This window comes from Pipra filicauda, unplaced genomic scaffold, assembly GCF_003945595.2.
Source record: "Pipra filicauda isolate LSUMZ 115617 unplaced genomic scaffold, ASM394559v2 scaffold903_size55318_pilon, whole genome shotgun sequence".
In the NCBI taxonomy this organism is placed as follows: domain Eukaryota; kingdom Metazoa; phylum Chordata; class Aves; order Passeriformes; family Pipridae; genus Pipra; species Pipra filicauda.
In genome coordinates, this window is record NW_024105091.1 from 1 (window position 1) to 17,234 (window position 17,234).

A 17,234-nucleotide genomic window follows, 5' to 3' on the forward strand; every position below is an offset into this window, starting at 1 on the left:
TCTCTGTGATGTCACCAATGTCCCTGTGATGTCACTGCTGCCCCGGTGATGTCACTGCTCTGCCTGTGATGTCACCACTTTCTTTTTGATGTCACTGCTGTCCCTGTGATGTCACCGCTGTCTTTCTGATGTCACTGCTGTCCCTGTGATGTCACTGCTCTGCCTGTGATGTCAGCGATGTCTCTTCAACCAGACTGCAACCACCACTTTTCAATCAGACTGTGACCACCACTGTTAACCCGACTGCAGATCACCACTCTCGACCAAACTGCAACCACCACTCTTGACCAGACTGCACCACCACTCTCACCAACAGGGTTTTTTCCCCTCTCCCTTTCCTTTGGGCTCAGGGGGCCCAACAAACACCACTCTGTTCATGCCCCAGGGTGCTGGGTTATACATTAGGGTTTTGTGGGTTAAAACCAACTGTTTGTCTGTATAATCGTACTTATTGTGTTATTTTATTAAAATGTTATTCTGACTTATAATCTCTCTTTTGGGTTGAGTTCATTTCCCCTGCTGGTTTACCTTTAAACCAGCACAATCAGACTGCTGAAATTACCGGGGTATTACTCTGCTCCCCATTGCTGGCAAGATCCTGGCAAGAATACTCTTGAACAGACTAACACCCACTATAGCAGAAGGAATTCTCCCTGAAAGCCAGTGTGGTTTCAGAGCCAACAGGAGCCCCACAGACATGGGATTTGTCCTCAGACAACTGCAAGAGAAGTGCAGGGAACAGAACAAAGGTCTCTATGGAACCTTTGTTGACCTCACCAAGGCTTTCGATACTGTGAGCAGGAAAGGTCTGTGGCAGATTTTGGAATGTTTAGGTTGTCCCCCCAAGTTCCTTAAAACGATCATCTCACTCCATGAGGATCAGCACGGCCAAGTCAGATATGGCAATGCACTTTCTGAGCCCTTTCTAATAACCAATGGTGTGAAACAAGGCTGCGTTCTTGCTCCAACCCTATTCACAATCTTTTTCAGCAGGATGCTCCAAAGGGCCACGGCAGACCTCGATGATCAGGACGGGATCTACATCCGATACCGTACTGATGGAAGCCTTTTCAACCTAAGGGGACTGAAGGCCCACACCAAGACCTTAAACCATCTTGTCCAGGAGCTGCTTTATGCTGATGACGCCGCCCTTGCTGCCCACACAGAAGCAGCTCTGCAGCGTTTAACATCCTGCTTTGCTGAGGCTGCTGACCTCTTTGGGCTGGAAGTCAGCTTAAAGAAGACAGAAGTTCTCCATCAACCTGCACCTCAGGAAGTCCCCCATCATCCCCACATCACCATTGGCCAATCAGAGCTCAAATCAGTCCAGCAGTTTAATTACCTAGGGAGCCTCATCTCCTCGGATGGTGAGATTGACGGAGAGATGGACAACAGGTTAGCAAAGGCATAGAGAGCTTTTGGGAAACTCCATAAAAGAGTTTGGCGAAATAAACACTTGAAGAAAAGCACAAAGATCAGTGTTTACAGAGCCATTGTGTTGTCTACTCTCTTATATGGGTCCGAATCATGGGTCATCTACAGCCACCACCTGCGACTCCTGGAACGCTTCCATCAACGCTGCCTCCGTACAATCCTAAACATCCCCTGGTCAGATGATGTGACCAACACATCTGTTCTAGAACAGGCAGCAGTCACAAGTATTGAGGCCATGTTGCTGAGAACACAGCTGTGCTGGGCAGGGCACGTCTCCAGGATGAAGGACCAACCACCCCCTCCCTAAGATCGTACTCTGGGGTGAACTTGCCACCGGCTGCCGCAAGAGAGGAGCCCCGAAGAGGAGATACAAGGACTGCCTGAAACAACATCTCAGCCTTGGCCACATTGATCTTCATCACTGGTCTACTCTGGCCTCCAGTCGGGAGGTCTGGAGACACCCCATCTCTAACGCTGCTGCTTCCTTTGAGAACGCAGCAGGATCACCATCGAAGAGAAAAGACAACGCAGAAAGAACCGTGTCCTGTCGATCCCATCCAAGGAGTCTTTCTGCTCTGCCTTTTGCAACTGGACGTGTCTATCTCGTATTGGCCTCTTTAACCACCAGTGTGCTTGTAGCAAATGTGGGCAGAGCCCTTCCCAAATCTTCGTTCATGCAGCCCAGCCATGATTTTGGATATTAATTTGGGAGTCTGGACTCATTGGTTTATTTGGTTCTGGAACTGGTATTTGGGTTATTTGGTTTTGGAAACAGGTATTTGGTTTCTTTTGTATTATGGGTACTTCAGGTTGCAAAGAAAGAATCTTGAAGAAATCCTTTCTGCTATTTTGGATATTAACTTGTGATTTCTGGACTTATAAGTTGATTTGGTTTTGGAAACTGGTATTTGGGTTATTTTGTATTCCTGAACCATTGGAAACAAATTGGGACCCCTTTGGAGGGACAAAGCTGTTGATGCTCCAGGGGTTCCAGGATCCTGAGGATTCCAGTGCCCACTGAAAGTTATTCAGGGAGATCCTCTCAGTCCCTGGATGCAGGGAGTTCCAAGCAAGATCCCTGGGATTTTATTAAGACATTAAAAAGTCTATAAAAGTTATATAAAAGTATATAAAAGGTGTACCTAACAACATAGAAATGGAGCTCTATAATATAATATGATTGACTTATAAAAAGTTGTGATAGAACTGTAAAAGAAGAGGTGTGATGCCTCAGAGCTTTTTGGAATTTTTAACTTTGGTAGATTTTAGAAGTAGTGGTGTAGTGATTGTTGATTTTAAGGGAGCTGCATTCTATCCCTTACCCTGTAGCATAATGTTTGCACATCCCCAACCCTGTTACCCCATCCCATATCAACCCCTCTAAATCCCGTTAGCGTGTTTAGTCTTCTTTTCAAGGCAGAGTTGTAGAAAAGCCTGGACCAGAAGACATCACACAGACACAGCCACCTTCAAGCCCAGAACTCGGGAGGAGCTCCAAGGACTGTGGGAGCTGCGAAGAAGATGAAGCTGAGGAAGAAGGGGTCCCAAAGAGCCCAAGCCCAATTCCCAAAGGGGTGTGTCGGGGGCAGAATGGGGCAGAAGTGGGGGGTGGAGAGATCTGGGGTTGGATGGACCTTGTTCTAAAATCCCAGAGCCACTGCCTGGGGGTGCCCGTCGTGTGTGTTCCCCTGGCCTGAGGCTCCACTACAGGACCTGCTCTCTTTATCTCATCTCATCCACTCCCCTGGCCTGGAGTCTTTTCCTCTGCACTCTCTTGAGGCAACGGGGACTGGACCTACCAGGTGCTGGGGATGCTGGAAATCCCCCCCGGTGCCGGGTGGAGCACGTCAGCCTGGAGCACCCCCTCAGCCGGGACTGGGGTACGGCCCGGCCCCCCCAGCACCGGGGGCACACTGGGAGGGGGGTGAGGGGCTCTGGGGGCTGTGGGGGGAACTGGGAGGGAGTTTGGGGGGTAAGGGAAAGGGTCTGGTGGGGAATGGAGAGTCTGAGAAGGAGGTTGGTGGGTACTGGGAGGGCTGAGAGGGGCTTTGGTGAGTCCTGGGGGCAACTGGGAGGGAGTTTTGTGGGAGCCTTTTGGGGATGGGAGTGGCTTTGTGGGGAAATGGAAAGGCTGAGAAGAGATTTGGGGGGGTCCTTGGAGGGCTGAGCGTCCCAGCCTCGACCCCCCAATCCATCCCCGCGCTGATTTTGGGGGGGTCGTTTATCCCCCTGTACCTGCTTTTGTTCTGACACCAGCCAACTGCTACCGGTGTTCCCAGTAAAGCTTCCCAATTCTCTGCACTCCCTGGATGCCCATTTTTGGGTTCACCTGAGCTTCCCCCTCCCCCACGGACCCCCCCGAACCCCCAGCCCCGGGGCTGCCGCGGGGGCCCCCAACGGCCCTCAGCCAATCCCAAAGCGCCCACGCCGCCCTCACCCAATCCCAGCGCGCCGCGCTGATGACTCATCAGTCGCCGGGAAGACGCCTCGAAAAAAGGGCCCCACCTGCGCCCTCAGCCAAGCCCAGCGCGCCCCAAACCCCCCAAAACGGCGCCGCCCGGCTGGTTTTGGGCTGTCAGCAGCTGTCCGGCGCTGGGCATGGAGCGTGTGCGGGGAGCTGGGGCCGTGCTGGCGGTGCTGGTGGTGCTGGGAGCCCCCCCGGCTGCGGGCGAGGAGCTGTCGGGTGAGCGGGGGGGGGCGAGAAGAGGGGTCGGGTGTGAAAGGGGGGGAAAGAGGGGAGAAAAGAGGGGGTGGGAGCCCCAAAAAAGTGAGTGGGAGTGGGGTGGGAGCCCCAAAGTGAGGGCAGGGATGTCTCGGGTGTGAAAGGAAAGGGGTGGGAGAGGGGGGCAAGGGGGTGTGGGAGAGCAGGCAGAGGGGTGCCCTGGGGGTCCCTGGGTTTTCCTTGAGCCCTGGAGCGGTTCCCTGGGGCTCGGGGGGGGTCGGATCTGCAAGGGGGGTGTCCCCAACCACCGTGTCCATCCCCGGGGGCTGATGGGGGGTTTCCCCTCACTCAAGAGCTGGTGCTGGGGCGTCCGTGGGGCGGAGTGGGTTGGGAAAGGGGGGTCTGGGGTGGCCCCCTGAGCTCCCACCCTGCTGTGGGGGGCTGGGGGATGATGGGGGGGGACGGGGCAGCCCCTGTCCTGTGTCCTGCTCAAACAGGGGTGTTGCAGTGGATGGGAAAGCAGGAGTGTCATTTCATCAACGGCACCGAGCGGGTGAGGTTCCTGGAGAGGCATTTCTACAACCGGGAGCAGCTCCTGCATTTTGACAGCGATGTGGGGGTCTATGTGGGGGACACCCCATTTGGGGAGATCCAGGCCAGAGACTACAACAGCCACCGTGAATATCTGAAGTACAAACGGGGTCAGGTGGGCACGTACTGCCGGTACAACTACAAGCTTGGTACCCCGTTCAGCGTGGAGAGGAGAGGTGAGCGTGGGGCTGAGCGGGTCCCCTCGGCCCCTGCTCTGGAAATGACCCTGGAGCCCCTCAAACCCTCCCTGGGAATCACCCCAGACCTCTCAGCCCTCCCTGTGCCCGTTCCCGTGGCCTTTTGTACACTCCAAGTTCCTCTTAGTCCATCCCAGTCCATCCCAGTCTCTCCCAGTGCCCCCCCGCGTCTCCACCCCGCTGGGGCCACCGAGCTCACGCCCCTCAGCCAATCCCAGCGCGTCTCTCTGATGACGCTCCAGTTGCCAGGCAGACCCAAACCAAAGACTTCCCTCACCACCACTCAGCCTCCCAGTCCCCATCGCTTCCTTCCCAGTCCAGACCAGTCATTCCCAGTCAATCCCAGTCATTCCCAGTCCCACTACCTCCACTTCCAGACCCTCTCAGTTCATTCCCAGTCGTTCTCACTTCACTCCCACATCTCCCAACTCTCTCCCCAGTGACCCCTAGCCCATCCCCTTCTACCCCACTCTATTCCCAGTCCCTCCCACTGCCATCCCAGTCCCTCCCAGTGCCCCCCAGCTGAGCCCAGTGTCTCCCCCGTCCCTCCCAGTGCCCCCCAGCGTGTCCATCTCACTGGTGCCGTCGAGCTCCCAGCCCGGCCCCGGCCGCCTGCTCTGCTCCGGGATGGATTTCTACCCTGCGCCGGTGCAGGTGAGGTGGTTCCAGGATGGGCAGGAGCTGCCGGAGCACGTGGTGGCCACCGACGTGGTCCCCAACGGGGACTGGAGCTGCCAGGTGCTGGTGCTGCTGGAAATCCCCCCCCGGCGCGGGGTCACCTACAGCTGCCAGGTGGAGCACGTCAGCCTGGAGCACCCCCTCAGCCGGCACTGGGGTACGGCCCGGCCCCCCCAGCACCGGGGGGGGTGACTGGGGGCGACTGGGAGGGAGTTTGGTGGGTGCTGGGGGTGCTGGGAGGGGGTTGGAGGGTCCTAAAGGGTCTGGGATGGGCTTGGTGGGATCCCCTACAGGGGCTGGGAAGGGACTGGCAGAAGGTTTCAGGGACCCCCGGGTGGGCTGGGGGAGAGCGGGCCGGGCTCTGTGGGGTGCCGGGTGGTGCGTGGGAGGAGGTTTTGGGGGTGCTGACCCCCCCGGCTCCCCCCAGAGATGCCACCGGACACCGTCCGCAGCAAGATCCTGGTGGGGGTCGGGGGCTTCGTCTTGGGCTTGGTCTTCCTGGCGCTGGGGCTCGGCTTCTACCTGTGGGAGAAGGTAAAGGGGGGTCCCCAGGAGTCATGTACCCCCCCTTGCTCTCCCAGAGCGTCTGTGCCCCCCAGCCCCCCCACCCCACTCTCACCCCCTTTTCTCTCCCCACAGAGCTCCTGAGCCGCCGGCGGCCGCAGCCCCTCCCCGTGGCCTCGGGCCCAGCCGGGACCCCCCAGTCCAGCCCCACCCACACTTTGGGGGTGTTCGTGTGTCCCCCCGGCCCTGCTTTTCTTTGTATTCAAACCCCAGCTGGCTGCTCCCAGTGTTCCCAGTAAAGCTTCCCAGTTCTCTGCAGTCCCGGTTATTGGGAGACAACTGGGGGGCTCCGAAAATCCCAGGAACAGGGGGGTTTGGGCACTCCCAGACATTAAAAATCCTGGGAACAGGGGGGTTTGGGCAATCCCAGGCCCAAAAAATGATGGAGAAAGGTGGTTGGGACACATCCAGAGCCCCAAAATCTTGGGAACGGGAGAGTTTGGGCAATGTCAACCCTCTGAAAAGCTGGGAATAAGGGAGTTGGGAACATTTAGTCTATGAAAATCTTGAGAACACGGGGCTATGGGTTCTCCTAGATACTAAAAGTCCAAGGAACTGGGGGGCTGGAACACTTCCAGACTTCAAAATATTGAAAAAGGTTTTTGAACACTCCCAGCCCCCTAAAACTCTTGGAAACAGGGGGGGTTTGTCATCCCAGACATTAAAAATCCTGGCAACAGGTGCTTTTGGGCACTCCCAGACCCACAAAATCCTGGAGAAAGGTGGTTTGGACACACCCAGACTCCGAAAATCCTGGGAACAGAAGGGTTTGAGCAATGTCAGCCTCCCAATAAACCAGGAACAGGGGGGTTTGGGCTGTCCCAGAACTACAAAATCTGGGAAAAGAGAGGGTTATGTACTCCAGGATACCTAAAATTGTGAGAACAGGGAGGGTTTGGCACTCCCAGCTCATCAAATGTAAAAATAGAGCGGTTTGGGCACCATCAGCATCTAAAAAACACAGGAACAGGGGGATTGGGAACATTCAGACACCAAAAATCTTGGGAACACGGGGGTATGAGCTCTCCTAGACCATAAAAATCCAAGGGATAGTGGTGTTGGATCACTCCCAGACCCCAAAATATCGGAAAAGAGGGGCTTGGACACTCCCTGAGCACAGAAATCCTATGAAAAGGGGGGGTTTGGGAACTCCCAACCCACCCAAAATCCCAGGAACAGAGAGGTTTGAGCACCTCCAGAGCCTCAAAATCTTTGGGAAAGGGATGTTTAGTCACCCCCAGCCCCTCAAAATCCTCGCATTGTGCAGGTCCAGGCCCTCAAAATTCGGGAACACTGGGCTTTTGGCACTCCTAGACTTTGAAAATCCTGGAAAAAGAGGCTTTGGGCACTGCCAGCCCCTGAAAATCCCGGGAACAGGGGGGATGTGGCACACACAGACTGCCAATATTGTGGGAAAAGAGAGGTTTGGGCACACCCAGATCCCAAAATTTCTGGGAAATGGGGGGTGGGAGGCTTTGGCCAATGTCAGCCTCCAAAAAACCCGAGGAACAGGGGGGTTTGGGCACCCCCAGACCCCAAGAATCCTGAGAACAGCAGGTGCTGAGCACCCCCAGAGCCCCAAAATCTTGGTCAAAGGGCTATTTGGGCACTACCAGACCAAGTCCCCAAATGCGGAGAAGCTCCAGGCCCCCAAAAGTCCTGGAAAAGAGGGGTTTGGGTACCACCAAAAATCCTGGGGAAAGGGGGATTGGGCACCCTCAGCCCCCCATCTCCCTCTTGTTTTGGGCAGCTCTGAGCTCCGGGACAACTTTATCCTCTGTTTGAGGTTCCCCTGATCTGTGGGAGCCCTGGGTGGCCGGTTTTGGGTTGCCCTGAGCTTTGGGAGCCCTGGTTGGGCATTTTTGGTGGGCCCTGAGCTCCCCCCTCCCCCGCAGGCAACGGACCCCCCAGAACCTCCCAGCCCCGGGGCTGCCGCGGGGGCCCCCAACGGCCCTCAGCCAATCCCAAAGCGCCCACGCCGCCCGCGCCCAATCCCAGCGCGCCGCGCTGATGACTCATCAGTCGCCGGGAAGACGCCTCGAAAAAAGGGCCCCAGCTGCGCCCTCAGCCAAGCCCAGCGCGCCCCAAACTCCCCAAAACGGCGCCGCCCCGCTGGTTTGGGGCTGTCAGCAGCTGTCCGGCGCTGGGCATGGAGCGTGTGCGGGGAGCTGGGGCCGTGCTGGCGGTGCTGGTGGTGCTGGGAGCCCCCCCGGCTGCGGGCGAGGAGCTGTCGGGTGAGCGGGGGGGTGGGAAATAGGGGAAAAGAGGGGAGAAAAGAGTGTGTGGGAGCCCCAAAAGTGAGTGCGAGGGGGGTCAGAAGGCCCAGAGTGAGTGGGAGGGGGGTTGGGAGCCCCAAAGTGAGGTTGGGGGGGTGTGGGGCTTGTGGGGCCGGTGGGAAAGGGGTGAGAGAGAGGGGCAAGGGGTGTGGGAGAGCAGGCAGAGGGGTGCCATGGGGGTCTCTGGGTGTCCCTGGAGCCCTGGAGCGGTTCCTTGGGGCTCTGGGGGGGTGGGATCGGCATTGGGGGGGTCCCCAACCCCCCTGTCCATCCCCGGGGGGCTGATGGGGGGGCTCCCCCCCAGCCAAGAGCCGGTGCTGGGGCGTCCATGGGGCAGAGGGGAGTGGGAAAGGGGGGTCCTGGGTGGCCCCCTGAGCTCCCAGCCTGCTGTGGGGGGCTGGGGGATGATGGGGGGGGGACGGAGCACCCCCTGACCCGTGTCCTGCACACACAGGGGTGTTCCAGAGGATCACAAAACGCGAGTGTCACTTTATCAACGGCACCGAACGGGTGAGGCTCCTGGAGAGGTACATCTACAACCGGGAGCAGCTCCTGCACTTCGACAGCGATGTGGGGGTCCATGTGGAGGACACCCCGCATGGGGAGAAGTTTGCCAGGAGCTTGAACAGCCAAAAGGAATATATGGAGTACACACGGTCAGCTGTGGACTGGTACTGCCTGCACAACTACAGGGTCGTCACCCCGTTCACCGTGGAGAGGAGAGGTGAGCATGGGGCAGAGCGGGTCCCCTCGGGAATGACCCTGGAGCCCCTCAAACCCTCGCTGGGAATCACCCCAGACCCCTCAGCCCTCCCTGTGTCGGTCCCCGTGGCCTTTTGTCCCCTCCCAGCCCATCCCAATCCCTCCCAGTCCCTCCAAGCCCATCCAATGCCCCCTAGTCTGTCCTAGTCCATTCCAGTTTTTCTCAGTCCATCCCAGTCCATCCCAGTCTCTCCCAGTGCCCCCGCCGTCTCCACCCCGCTGGGGTCACCGAGCTCACGCCCCTCAGCCAATCCCAGCGCGTCTCTCTGATGACGCTCCAGTTGCCAGGCAGACCCAAAGCAAAGACTTCCCTCACCACCACTCAGCCTCCCAGTCCCGATCGCTTCCTTCCCAGTCCAGACCAGTCATTCCCAGTCCTTCCCAGTCCTTCCCAGACCCTCTCACTCCACTCCCAGACCCTCTCACTCCATTCCCAGTCGTTCTCACTTCACTCCCACATCTCCCAACTCTCTCCCCAGTGCCCCCCCAGCCCATGCCCTTCTACCCCAGCTCTATTCCCAGTCCCTCCCACTACCATCCCAGTCCTTCCCACTGCCATCCCAATCCCTCCCAATGTCCTCCAAGCCCTCTGCCCTCCCTCCCAGTGTCCCCCAGCTCAACCCAGTGTCTCCCCCGTCCCTCCCAGTGCCCCCCAGCGTGTCCATCTCGCTGGTGCCGTCGAGCTCCCAGCCCGGCCCCGGCCGCCTGCTCTGCTCCGGGATGGATTTCTACCCTGCGCTGGTGCAGGTGAGGTGGTTCCAGGATGGGCAGGAGCTGCCGGAGCACGTGGTGGCCACCGACGTGATCCCCAACGGGGACTGGAGCTACCAGGTGCTGGTGCTGCTGGAAATCCCCCCCCGGCGCGGGGTCACCTACAGCTGCCAGGTGGAGCACGTCAGCCTGGAGCACCCCCTCAGCCGGCACTGGGGTACGGCCCGGCCCCCCCAGCCCCGGGGGCACACTGGCAGGGGGGACGGGGGCTCAGGGGGACAATGGGGGCAATTGGGAGGGAGACTGGGGGAGAACAGGAAGGGCTCAAGGGTGATGGAGAAGCTGAGAAGGAGGTTGGTGGGTGTTGGGAGGGCTTGAGAGGAGCTTTGGGGAATCCTGGGAGCAGCTGGGAGAGAGTTTGGGGGAGCCTGGGCGGGACAGGAGGGAGGCTTGGTGGGCTTGTCATGACTGGGAGGGATTCTGAGAAGTGGTGGGGGGTCTGGGAAGGGACTAGGAGGGTTTCTGGGGTGTCCTCGGCGTGATGGGAGGGGGTTTGTAGGGTCCTAAAGGGGCTGGGAGGGGCTTTGTGGAATCCCCAAAGGGGCTGGGAAGGGACTGGCAGGAGGTCTCAGGGGGTGCCGGGTGGGCTGGGAGAGACTAGGATGGGGTTTGTAGAGTCCTGGGTGGTGTCTGGGAGGTTTTGGGGGTGCTGACCCCCCCGGCTCCCCCCAGAGATGCCACCGGACACCGTCCGCAGCAAGATCCTGGTGGGGGTCGGGGGCTTCGTCTTTGGCTTGGTCTTCCTGGCGCTGGGGCTCGGCTTCTACCTGCGGGAGAAGGTAAAGGGGGGTCCCCGGGAGTTGTGTCCCCCTTTCCCAGAGCTTGTGTGCCCCCCCTCTCCCCCCACCCCCTTTGCTCTCACCCCCTTTTCTCTCCCCACAGAGCTCCTGAGCCGCCGGCGGCCGCAGCCCCTCCCCGTGGCCTCGGGCCCAGCCGGGACCCTCCAGTCCATCCCCACGCTGAGTTTGGGGGGTCGTGTGTCCCCCCTGTTGCTGCTGTATTTTGGTGCTGAAAAATTCTCCAGAGCAGTTAATTAGGGGTGAGATAAGAAAGGGTTTATTCTGCCAAGGCTAAGATGTTACAGGACGCTCGCAGGCCGTTCCTGAGAGGTTACATTTTATAACACCATCCATCCAATCCCAGGTGTGTCCACCCTGTGGCCTTTACTCTGGTCTGCCCCGGGTCCGCCCCCTTAAAATGGGTCTGGGGTGTATTTCGGGACCCCCCATTCATCCCATCTTCACCATCATCAGAGCACAAAAGGTACATAGTTACCTAATTCCTGACCTATTCTGTGGTTTAGGCCTTGATATGCTGTTCTGCCAACAATCTAGGCCTTGCCTTGACAAAAGACTAAACATTTCTATTAGATTTGGGGCTATGAGTGATATAGGGAGGATAGAATGGGGTAAGAGGGTTAAGGAATGTATAAACAAAGGTACTGGAGAAAGGGAAAGGGACAAGGGACAAAAGAGGGGGTAGGTTGCTGCTTTTAAAATCTACTTCCACTACTTATAAAACTTACAAGTCTTACAAATATTAGAAAAATAAAAAAAACATTAGGGGCTTAAGGCATCAAGGACACGAGGACCTGCCTGTCAGGGGCTGTTTGTCAGGGCCAGGAGCAGGACTTTTTGGAGAGAAACAGGGATTGGGTATTGAAATGGGCTGCCCAGGGAGGTGGTGGAGTCACCATCCCTGGAGGTGTTTAAGCAAAGCCTGGCCATGGCACTGAGTGCCGTGCTCTGCTTGACTTGCTGGGCATGGGGCGTAGGTTGGACGCCGGTTGATCTCACAAGTCTCTGCCAAGCTCATGGACTCTGGGCTTCTGTGCCAGCCCAGCCTTTGGGGACAGCGTGCTGGTGGCTCCGAGGCTCCATCCTTGCCTTGCCTTGCCCATCTCCTGGCTGCCAGGCAAGGGCCTTGTGACATCACAGCCTCTGTGGAACAGCGCGGGGGCTGAAAACTGTCAGTGCTGCGTCCCCGTGCCCAGAGCCTGGGCAGAAGTCGGCTGGCAGGGACGGGCAGAGACTGTGCAGAGGTGTCAGCTCGTCCTGCAGCAGCACGATGCCCAGCCAGGGCATCTCCTGGCTCCTCAGGCTCTCGCTGCTCCTGCTCTTGCCTGGCCCACTCGAGCCTTGCAGCCGTGCCACAGGTGCCATTGCTGAGAACCGGGCTTTTCCTTGGATGGCCCCTTGCCAGCAAAGGCAGGAGAGGCTGGAGAGAGGGGAAGGAGGGGGGTCAGGCCGCTGGGATGGGGCCGGCGGGCCGTGAGCCCGAAGCCAGCAAGGCCTTGGGCCCACACGGTGTCAGGGGAGGACTGAGAGCCCCCAGGGAGGAGGAAAGCTGGGCAGGCCCCAAGGCTGCTGGGCCTCTTCCTTGCCAGCCCTTTGGCCAAGGCCCCGAGGCAGAGGTGGGGCTCAGCCCCTGCCCAGCAATGGGGCACAGGCTGAGCCCCAGGGACACCAGAGCCAGGCGGCCTGAGCTCTTCTTCCTGCAGCGTCTGCCTGGGGCAGCCCAGCCAGGCCTGAGTCTCTGCAGGAGAGGCCAAGCCCAGCCAGAGAGGGCTCAGCCCTCTGAGGCTGCACTCACTGCCAAGGGAACAAAACATTGGCCCAGAGGACATCCTGCCCCCAATTGGAGAACTGGAAAGGTCAAGAATAAAAGAGTCACCCCCCTCCATTCTTCAAGACATGTTTAGACCTCTTTCCTAAAAGCATCCAGGACTTGGGTCACCCAATTTTCTCTCTGACAAGGCTTTGCAGGGGCTGCTTGGGAAAGGGAAGCCCTGAGGCCCCAGTGCAGATGGGGGGGGCTGCACTCTGGGGGGGTCGGCCTTTGGCTCTTGGCTTCCAGGGGCCACCAGGAGTCAGTGAGCCGGGCTGGGGACGAGGGGCAGGACTGGCTGGGATTGCCTCTGGGGCCTGGCCCAGAAAATGGAAGTGTCCCCATGGGGGCAGCTGGAAAGGGCCCAGGAAGGAACTGCTGCCCCAGCGCAGGCTGTGGGCCAGCTCTCTGCAAGAGAATTGAGGGCTCTGAGCCAGAGAAGGGATGAGAGCTGGGTACAGGCTTGGGAATTGCCGGGAGGGGAAAGGGATGTCTAAGAACAAGTCCCTCAGGAGAGGGAAGCAGAGAGGCTGAGTTTTGACCCCAGCACAAGGGTCTGCAGGGCAGAGCAGAGAATATCCCCCACGTGAGATTGTTGTGCATCCCTCCTTGCAGTTCTGACGGGCACTTCTCTTCAAAGGTCGTTCTGTGAGCGTCTTTTTGTTCTTTCCAGGTGGGATGCAAGCGGTGGGGTGGGCTTTGGGCACTGGGGGGCAGAGGAGCAAGGTGAGCATTTTCCTGCCAGTCTGAATCAGATGTTAATTCTGGTGGGCTGTATCCTTGGTGAATCTAAGCACATCCCTTGGCATTTGGTTTTTTTCTGGTGGTACACAACCTGAGAAGCATCAGCAGAATGGGAAGGAGGTCCTTGCAGGAAGAGGTCAGTGTAAAGGAAGCTGAGAGGGGAGCTTTGGTGAGAATGTTGCCCTCTGAGGGCATCCCTCAGTTTGTACCTTTGCCTCTGTGATGCTGAAAAACCCGGTCTGAAGAACTGCTCAGAGAGTTTTGGATCTTTTGAACAGCAAAGGGATTTATTGCCAACGTCGGGAGCAAGCGTGGTTTGCACCACAGAGAACTTGCTCAAAGGGTTCACACAAAATCAGAGGTTTTATACAATTTTCATATGTGATTAAATGTGATAAATTCATGCGATTACATCTGTCTATACGTATTAATAATGGGCAGAGCTCAGGTGGAGCTCAGACGGAGCTTCTCTTGGCCCTCAATGCTCAGAAGGGTTTAGGTGAGTCTGGGGTCTCTGCTCCTCTTCATCAGTTCCCAGTGTCCCCATCCTTGTCCCTCATGTTTCCATTCCTGGTGCTCTCATTCCCAGTGTGACCATCCCACTCCTGATGTCCCCATTCACAGTCCCTGGTGTCTCCAACCTGCTGCCAATGTCCCCGTTCCCATTCCTGGTTTCCCCATTCCCAGTTCCTGCTGTCCCCAACCTGCTCCCAATGTCTCCATTGCTATTCCTGGCGTCTCCATCCCATTCCTCATGTCCCCAACCTTCCCCTGGTCTTCCCATCCTGCTCCTGGTGTCCCCATCCCTTTCCCCATTGTCTCATGGTGTCCCCATTCCCATTCCTGGTGACTCCAACCTGCTCCCAATGTCCCCATTCCCATTCCTGGAGTTCCCATTCCTATTCCTGGTGTCCCCAACCTGCTCCCAGTGTCCCCATCCCTCTCCCCGGTGTCCCCATCCAAGCCCCCATATTATAACACAATAAGTACGATTATACAGACAAACAATTGGTTTTAACCCACAAAACCCAAATGTATAACCCAGCAGCCTGGGGCATGAACAGAGTGGTGTTTGTTGGGCCCCCTGAGCCCAAAGGGAAGGGAGAGGGGAAAAAACCCTGTTGGTGAGAGTGGTGGTGCAGTCTGGTCAAGAGTGGTGGTTGCAGTTCGGTCGAGAGTGGTGATCTGCAGTCTGGTTGACAGTGGTGGTCACAGTCTGATTGAAAAGTGGTGGTTGCAGTCTGGTTGAAGAGACATCGCTGACATCACAGGTAGAGCAGTGACATCACAGGGACAGTGGTGACATCACAGAGACAGCAGTGACATCACAGAGACATTGGAGACATCACAGAGACATTGGAGACATCACAGAGACAGCGGTGACATCACAGAGACAGTGATGACATCACAGAGACAGTGGTGAAATCACAGAGACATCGATGACATCACATATACATCGGTGACATCACAGAGACAGCAGTGACATCACAGGGATATCAGTGAAATCAAAGAGACATCCGTGACTTCAAAGGTACAGCGGTGACATGACAGGCACAGTAGTGACATCACAAAGACATCCGTGACATCACAGAGACAGCAGTGACTTCACAGGCACAGCAGTGACATCACAGGGACATTGGTGACATCACAGAGACAGCAGTGACATCACAGGGACAGCCATGACATCACAGGGACATGAGTGACATTACAGACACAGCAGTGACATCACAGAGACATCGGTGACATCACAGGGACAGAAGTGACATCACAAAGACCGCAGTGACATCGCAGGGACAGGAGTGACCTCACAGGGACAGGAGTGACATCACAGTCACAGCAGTGACATCACAGACACAGCAGTGACATCACAGAGGCACCAGTGACATCACAGGGACAGCAGTGACATCACAGGGACATCGGTGACATCACAGGGACAGCAGTGACTGTTACGACCCGCCCCAGGAAAAAGGCGGGGGGGGGTAACTCAGGTTTTATGAATAATTCCCTTGGGGTGGATTAAAGTGAAACGACACTAAATAATCGGTGTCTGAAAACATATTGACAAGGTTTATTTTAACAATTCTGTATCAACAGCTATGCCAGCATTTTGGGGGCTGTCATATAACAAGGCCAACCTTTCGGGGGAGGAGAAAAATGCATAGGGGAGAGAAATATAGGGTAAGAGTAAGGGAGAGCAAGAAAAAAGAAAAGATAAGAGTGGTAAAAATGTAAATAGTCACTGCCCACTGGATCCAGCCATGTAAAAGGAATGGTCTGGATCCGCAGGTGGGGAGGGGAAAAGAAGGAAAAATCCCCCCCAAACCCCCAAAGTCACCAGTCAGTATCCATATCCTTTGCACCTCCCCAAGGCGGGGAGTTGTTTCCATAGGGGGGTGTCCCCCTTTTTGGTGTGGAGTTCATGTGGAGGGCGTGGTAAACTCGGCTCTTCCCACCTTTTCGGGGCTTGACATCTTCTGCACTGGAGGAGGGGGATGGGCCCAGTTGCCCATCAGAAAGTCAAAAGCCTGCAGAAGTCTCTTAGAATGCATAAATCATTAACTGTTCCAGTCTCTGACACCACCCCGTCATTTATGCAGTCAATGATTTTTGTTCTCTGTGAATCTTCTCTGTGGGTGGTGCTTCTCGGATAGTGGACAGGAAGACAGAAGAGTAAAGGAAAGGAAGAGGTAGCCCCAATGCACCACAATCCTCCTCTCTCAAAAAAACCCAGCTTTATAATTGTGCTGGTTTAAAAGTTAACCAGCGGGGAAATGAACTCAACTCAAAAGAGAGATTATAAGTCAGAATAACAATTTAATAAAATAATATAATCAATACAGTTATACAGACAAACAATTGGTCTTAACCCACAAAACCCTAATGTAGAACCCAGCACCCTGGGCCATGAACAAAGTGGTTTTCCTTGGGCCCCCCCTGAGTCCAAAGTAAAGGGAGAGGGGAAAAAAACCTGCTGGTGGGAGAGCTGTTGCAGTCTGGTCAAAAGTGGTGATTGCAGTCCAGTTGAGGGGGGTGGTCTCAGTCTGGTTGAGAGTGGTGAGCTGCAGTCCTCCTCTGGATCCCACGAGTGGTGGAAAGGTTCCTAAACTCCAGGTTTATATATTCTCCAGTTCAGGCAGGAATGCTCAGTCCTTCCCTCAGAGCGGGGAATTCCATAAAAGGGTATGAGGACAGGAACATCTTCCTATCTCGCAGGCCTCTACTAATAACAGTTTCTGGGAAATGGCATGGAAGGCCATAGAATACACAGTTTTGGGTTTTACCCATCCAGTGATGAATTGGTCCCAGCTGTTCTAACTAGGACACCGTTAAAAACTTCACAAAAATCAATATTTATTACCAAGAGGTGGCCAACAAAACGAACAAACCCAAAAGGGAGGAAGGAGGAGAGAAATAAGCCCCCAGTTCCCAGCTGTTGCCCATAAAGTTCTCTTACCGACCTAGCAGGCCTGTAATTACCCAGAGCAGAAGCTGCATCCTCGGAGAGTCAGTAAGTTCACAAACTGGCAGGTGTCCCTGCCAAAGGCAACGTTGTCCTTGGTGTGAAGTTAGCTCTCCCTGAAGAAAGCACTATCCTCTTTTTATACAATTAACTGAGTGGCCACAGCCTCCCAGGTGTGGCCAGCACCGCCCAGCCCGAGGCCCTCAGTCCCACCCCCGGTTATGTCAGTGCATCTCTTCTGCAACGTGAGAACTTTGGAAATCCCCTCACACGCGTAGTGTGTTTTGGGGGTCTTTCTTAACTGAGTCTGGGGCCGAGCCTTCCTCATTCATCTCACTCTCCTCCAAATGCCCTTGGACAGGACAACTGGCCAATCACAGAACACCAATTAAAACAGTTTATACACAAGTTCTCCCTCCAAGGATGAATTCACTGTTTTATCAGTGAACTTGGCAGGGAGAATATAAACTCCTGCAGGTGGCTGGGGC

At 56.2% G+C, this 17,234-nt stretch overlaps 1 protein-coding gene across 1 annotated transcript; it reads left to right on the forward strand.

Moving 5' to 3' along the window:
* Positions 1-4,032: 4,032 nt before the first annotated feature.
* LOC113985296 lies at positions 4,033-15,960 on the forward strand. The gene is made up of 10 exons (XM_039391090.1): positions 4,033-4,117; positions 4,594-4,863; positions 5,438-5,719; positions 5,990-6,096; positions 8,183-8,360; positions 8,857-9,126; positions 9,811-10,092; positions 10,608-10,714; positions 10,820-10,898; positions 15,938-15,960. The coding sequence occupies exons 1-10, from the start codon at positions 4,033-4,035 to the stop codon at positions 15,958-15,960; spliced, it is 1,683 nt and encodes a 560-aa protein (XP_039247024.1).
* Positions 15,961-17,234: the final 1,274 nt, after the last annotated feature.

Excerpts from the sequence above, each read along its gene's own strand:
- LOC113985296 (XM_039391090.1), top strand. The coding sequence starts at position 4,033 with ATGGAGCGTGTGCGGGGAGCTGGGGCCGTGCTGGCGGTGCTGGTGGTG. Across the intron at positions 9,127-9,810 it reads GTTCACCGTGGAGAGGAGAG|TGCCCCCCAGCGTGTCCATC; the intron begins GTGAGCATGGGG and ends CGTCCCTCCCAG. Across the intron at positions 10,093-10,607 it reads CCCCCTCAGCCGGCACTGGG|AGATGCCACCGGACACCGTC; the intron begins GTACGGCCCGGC and ends GGCTCCCCCCAG.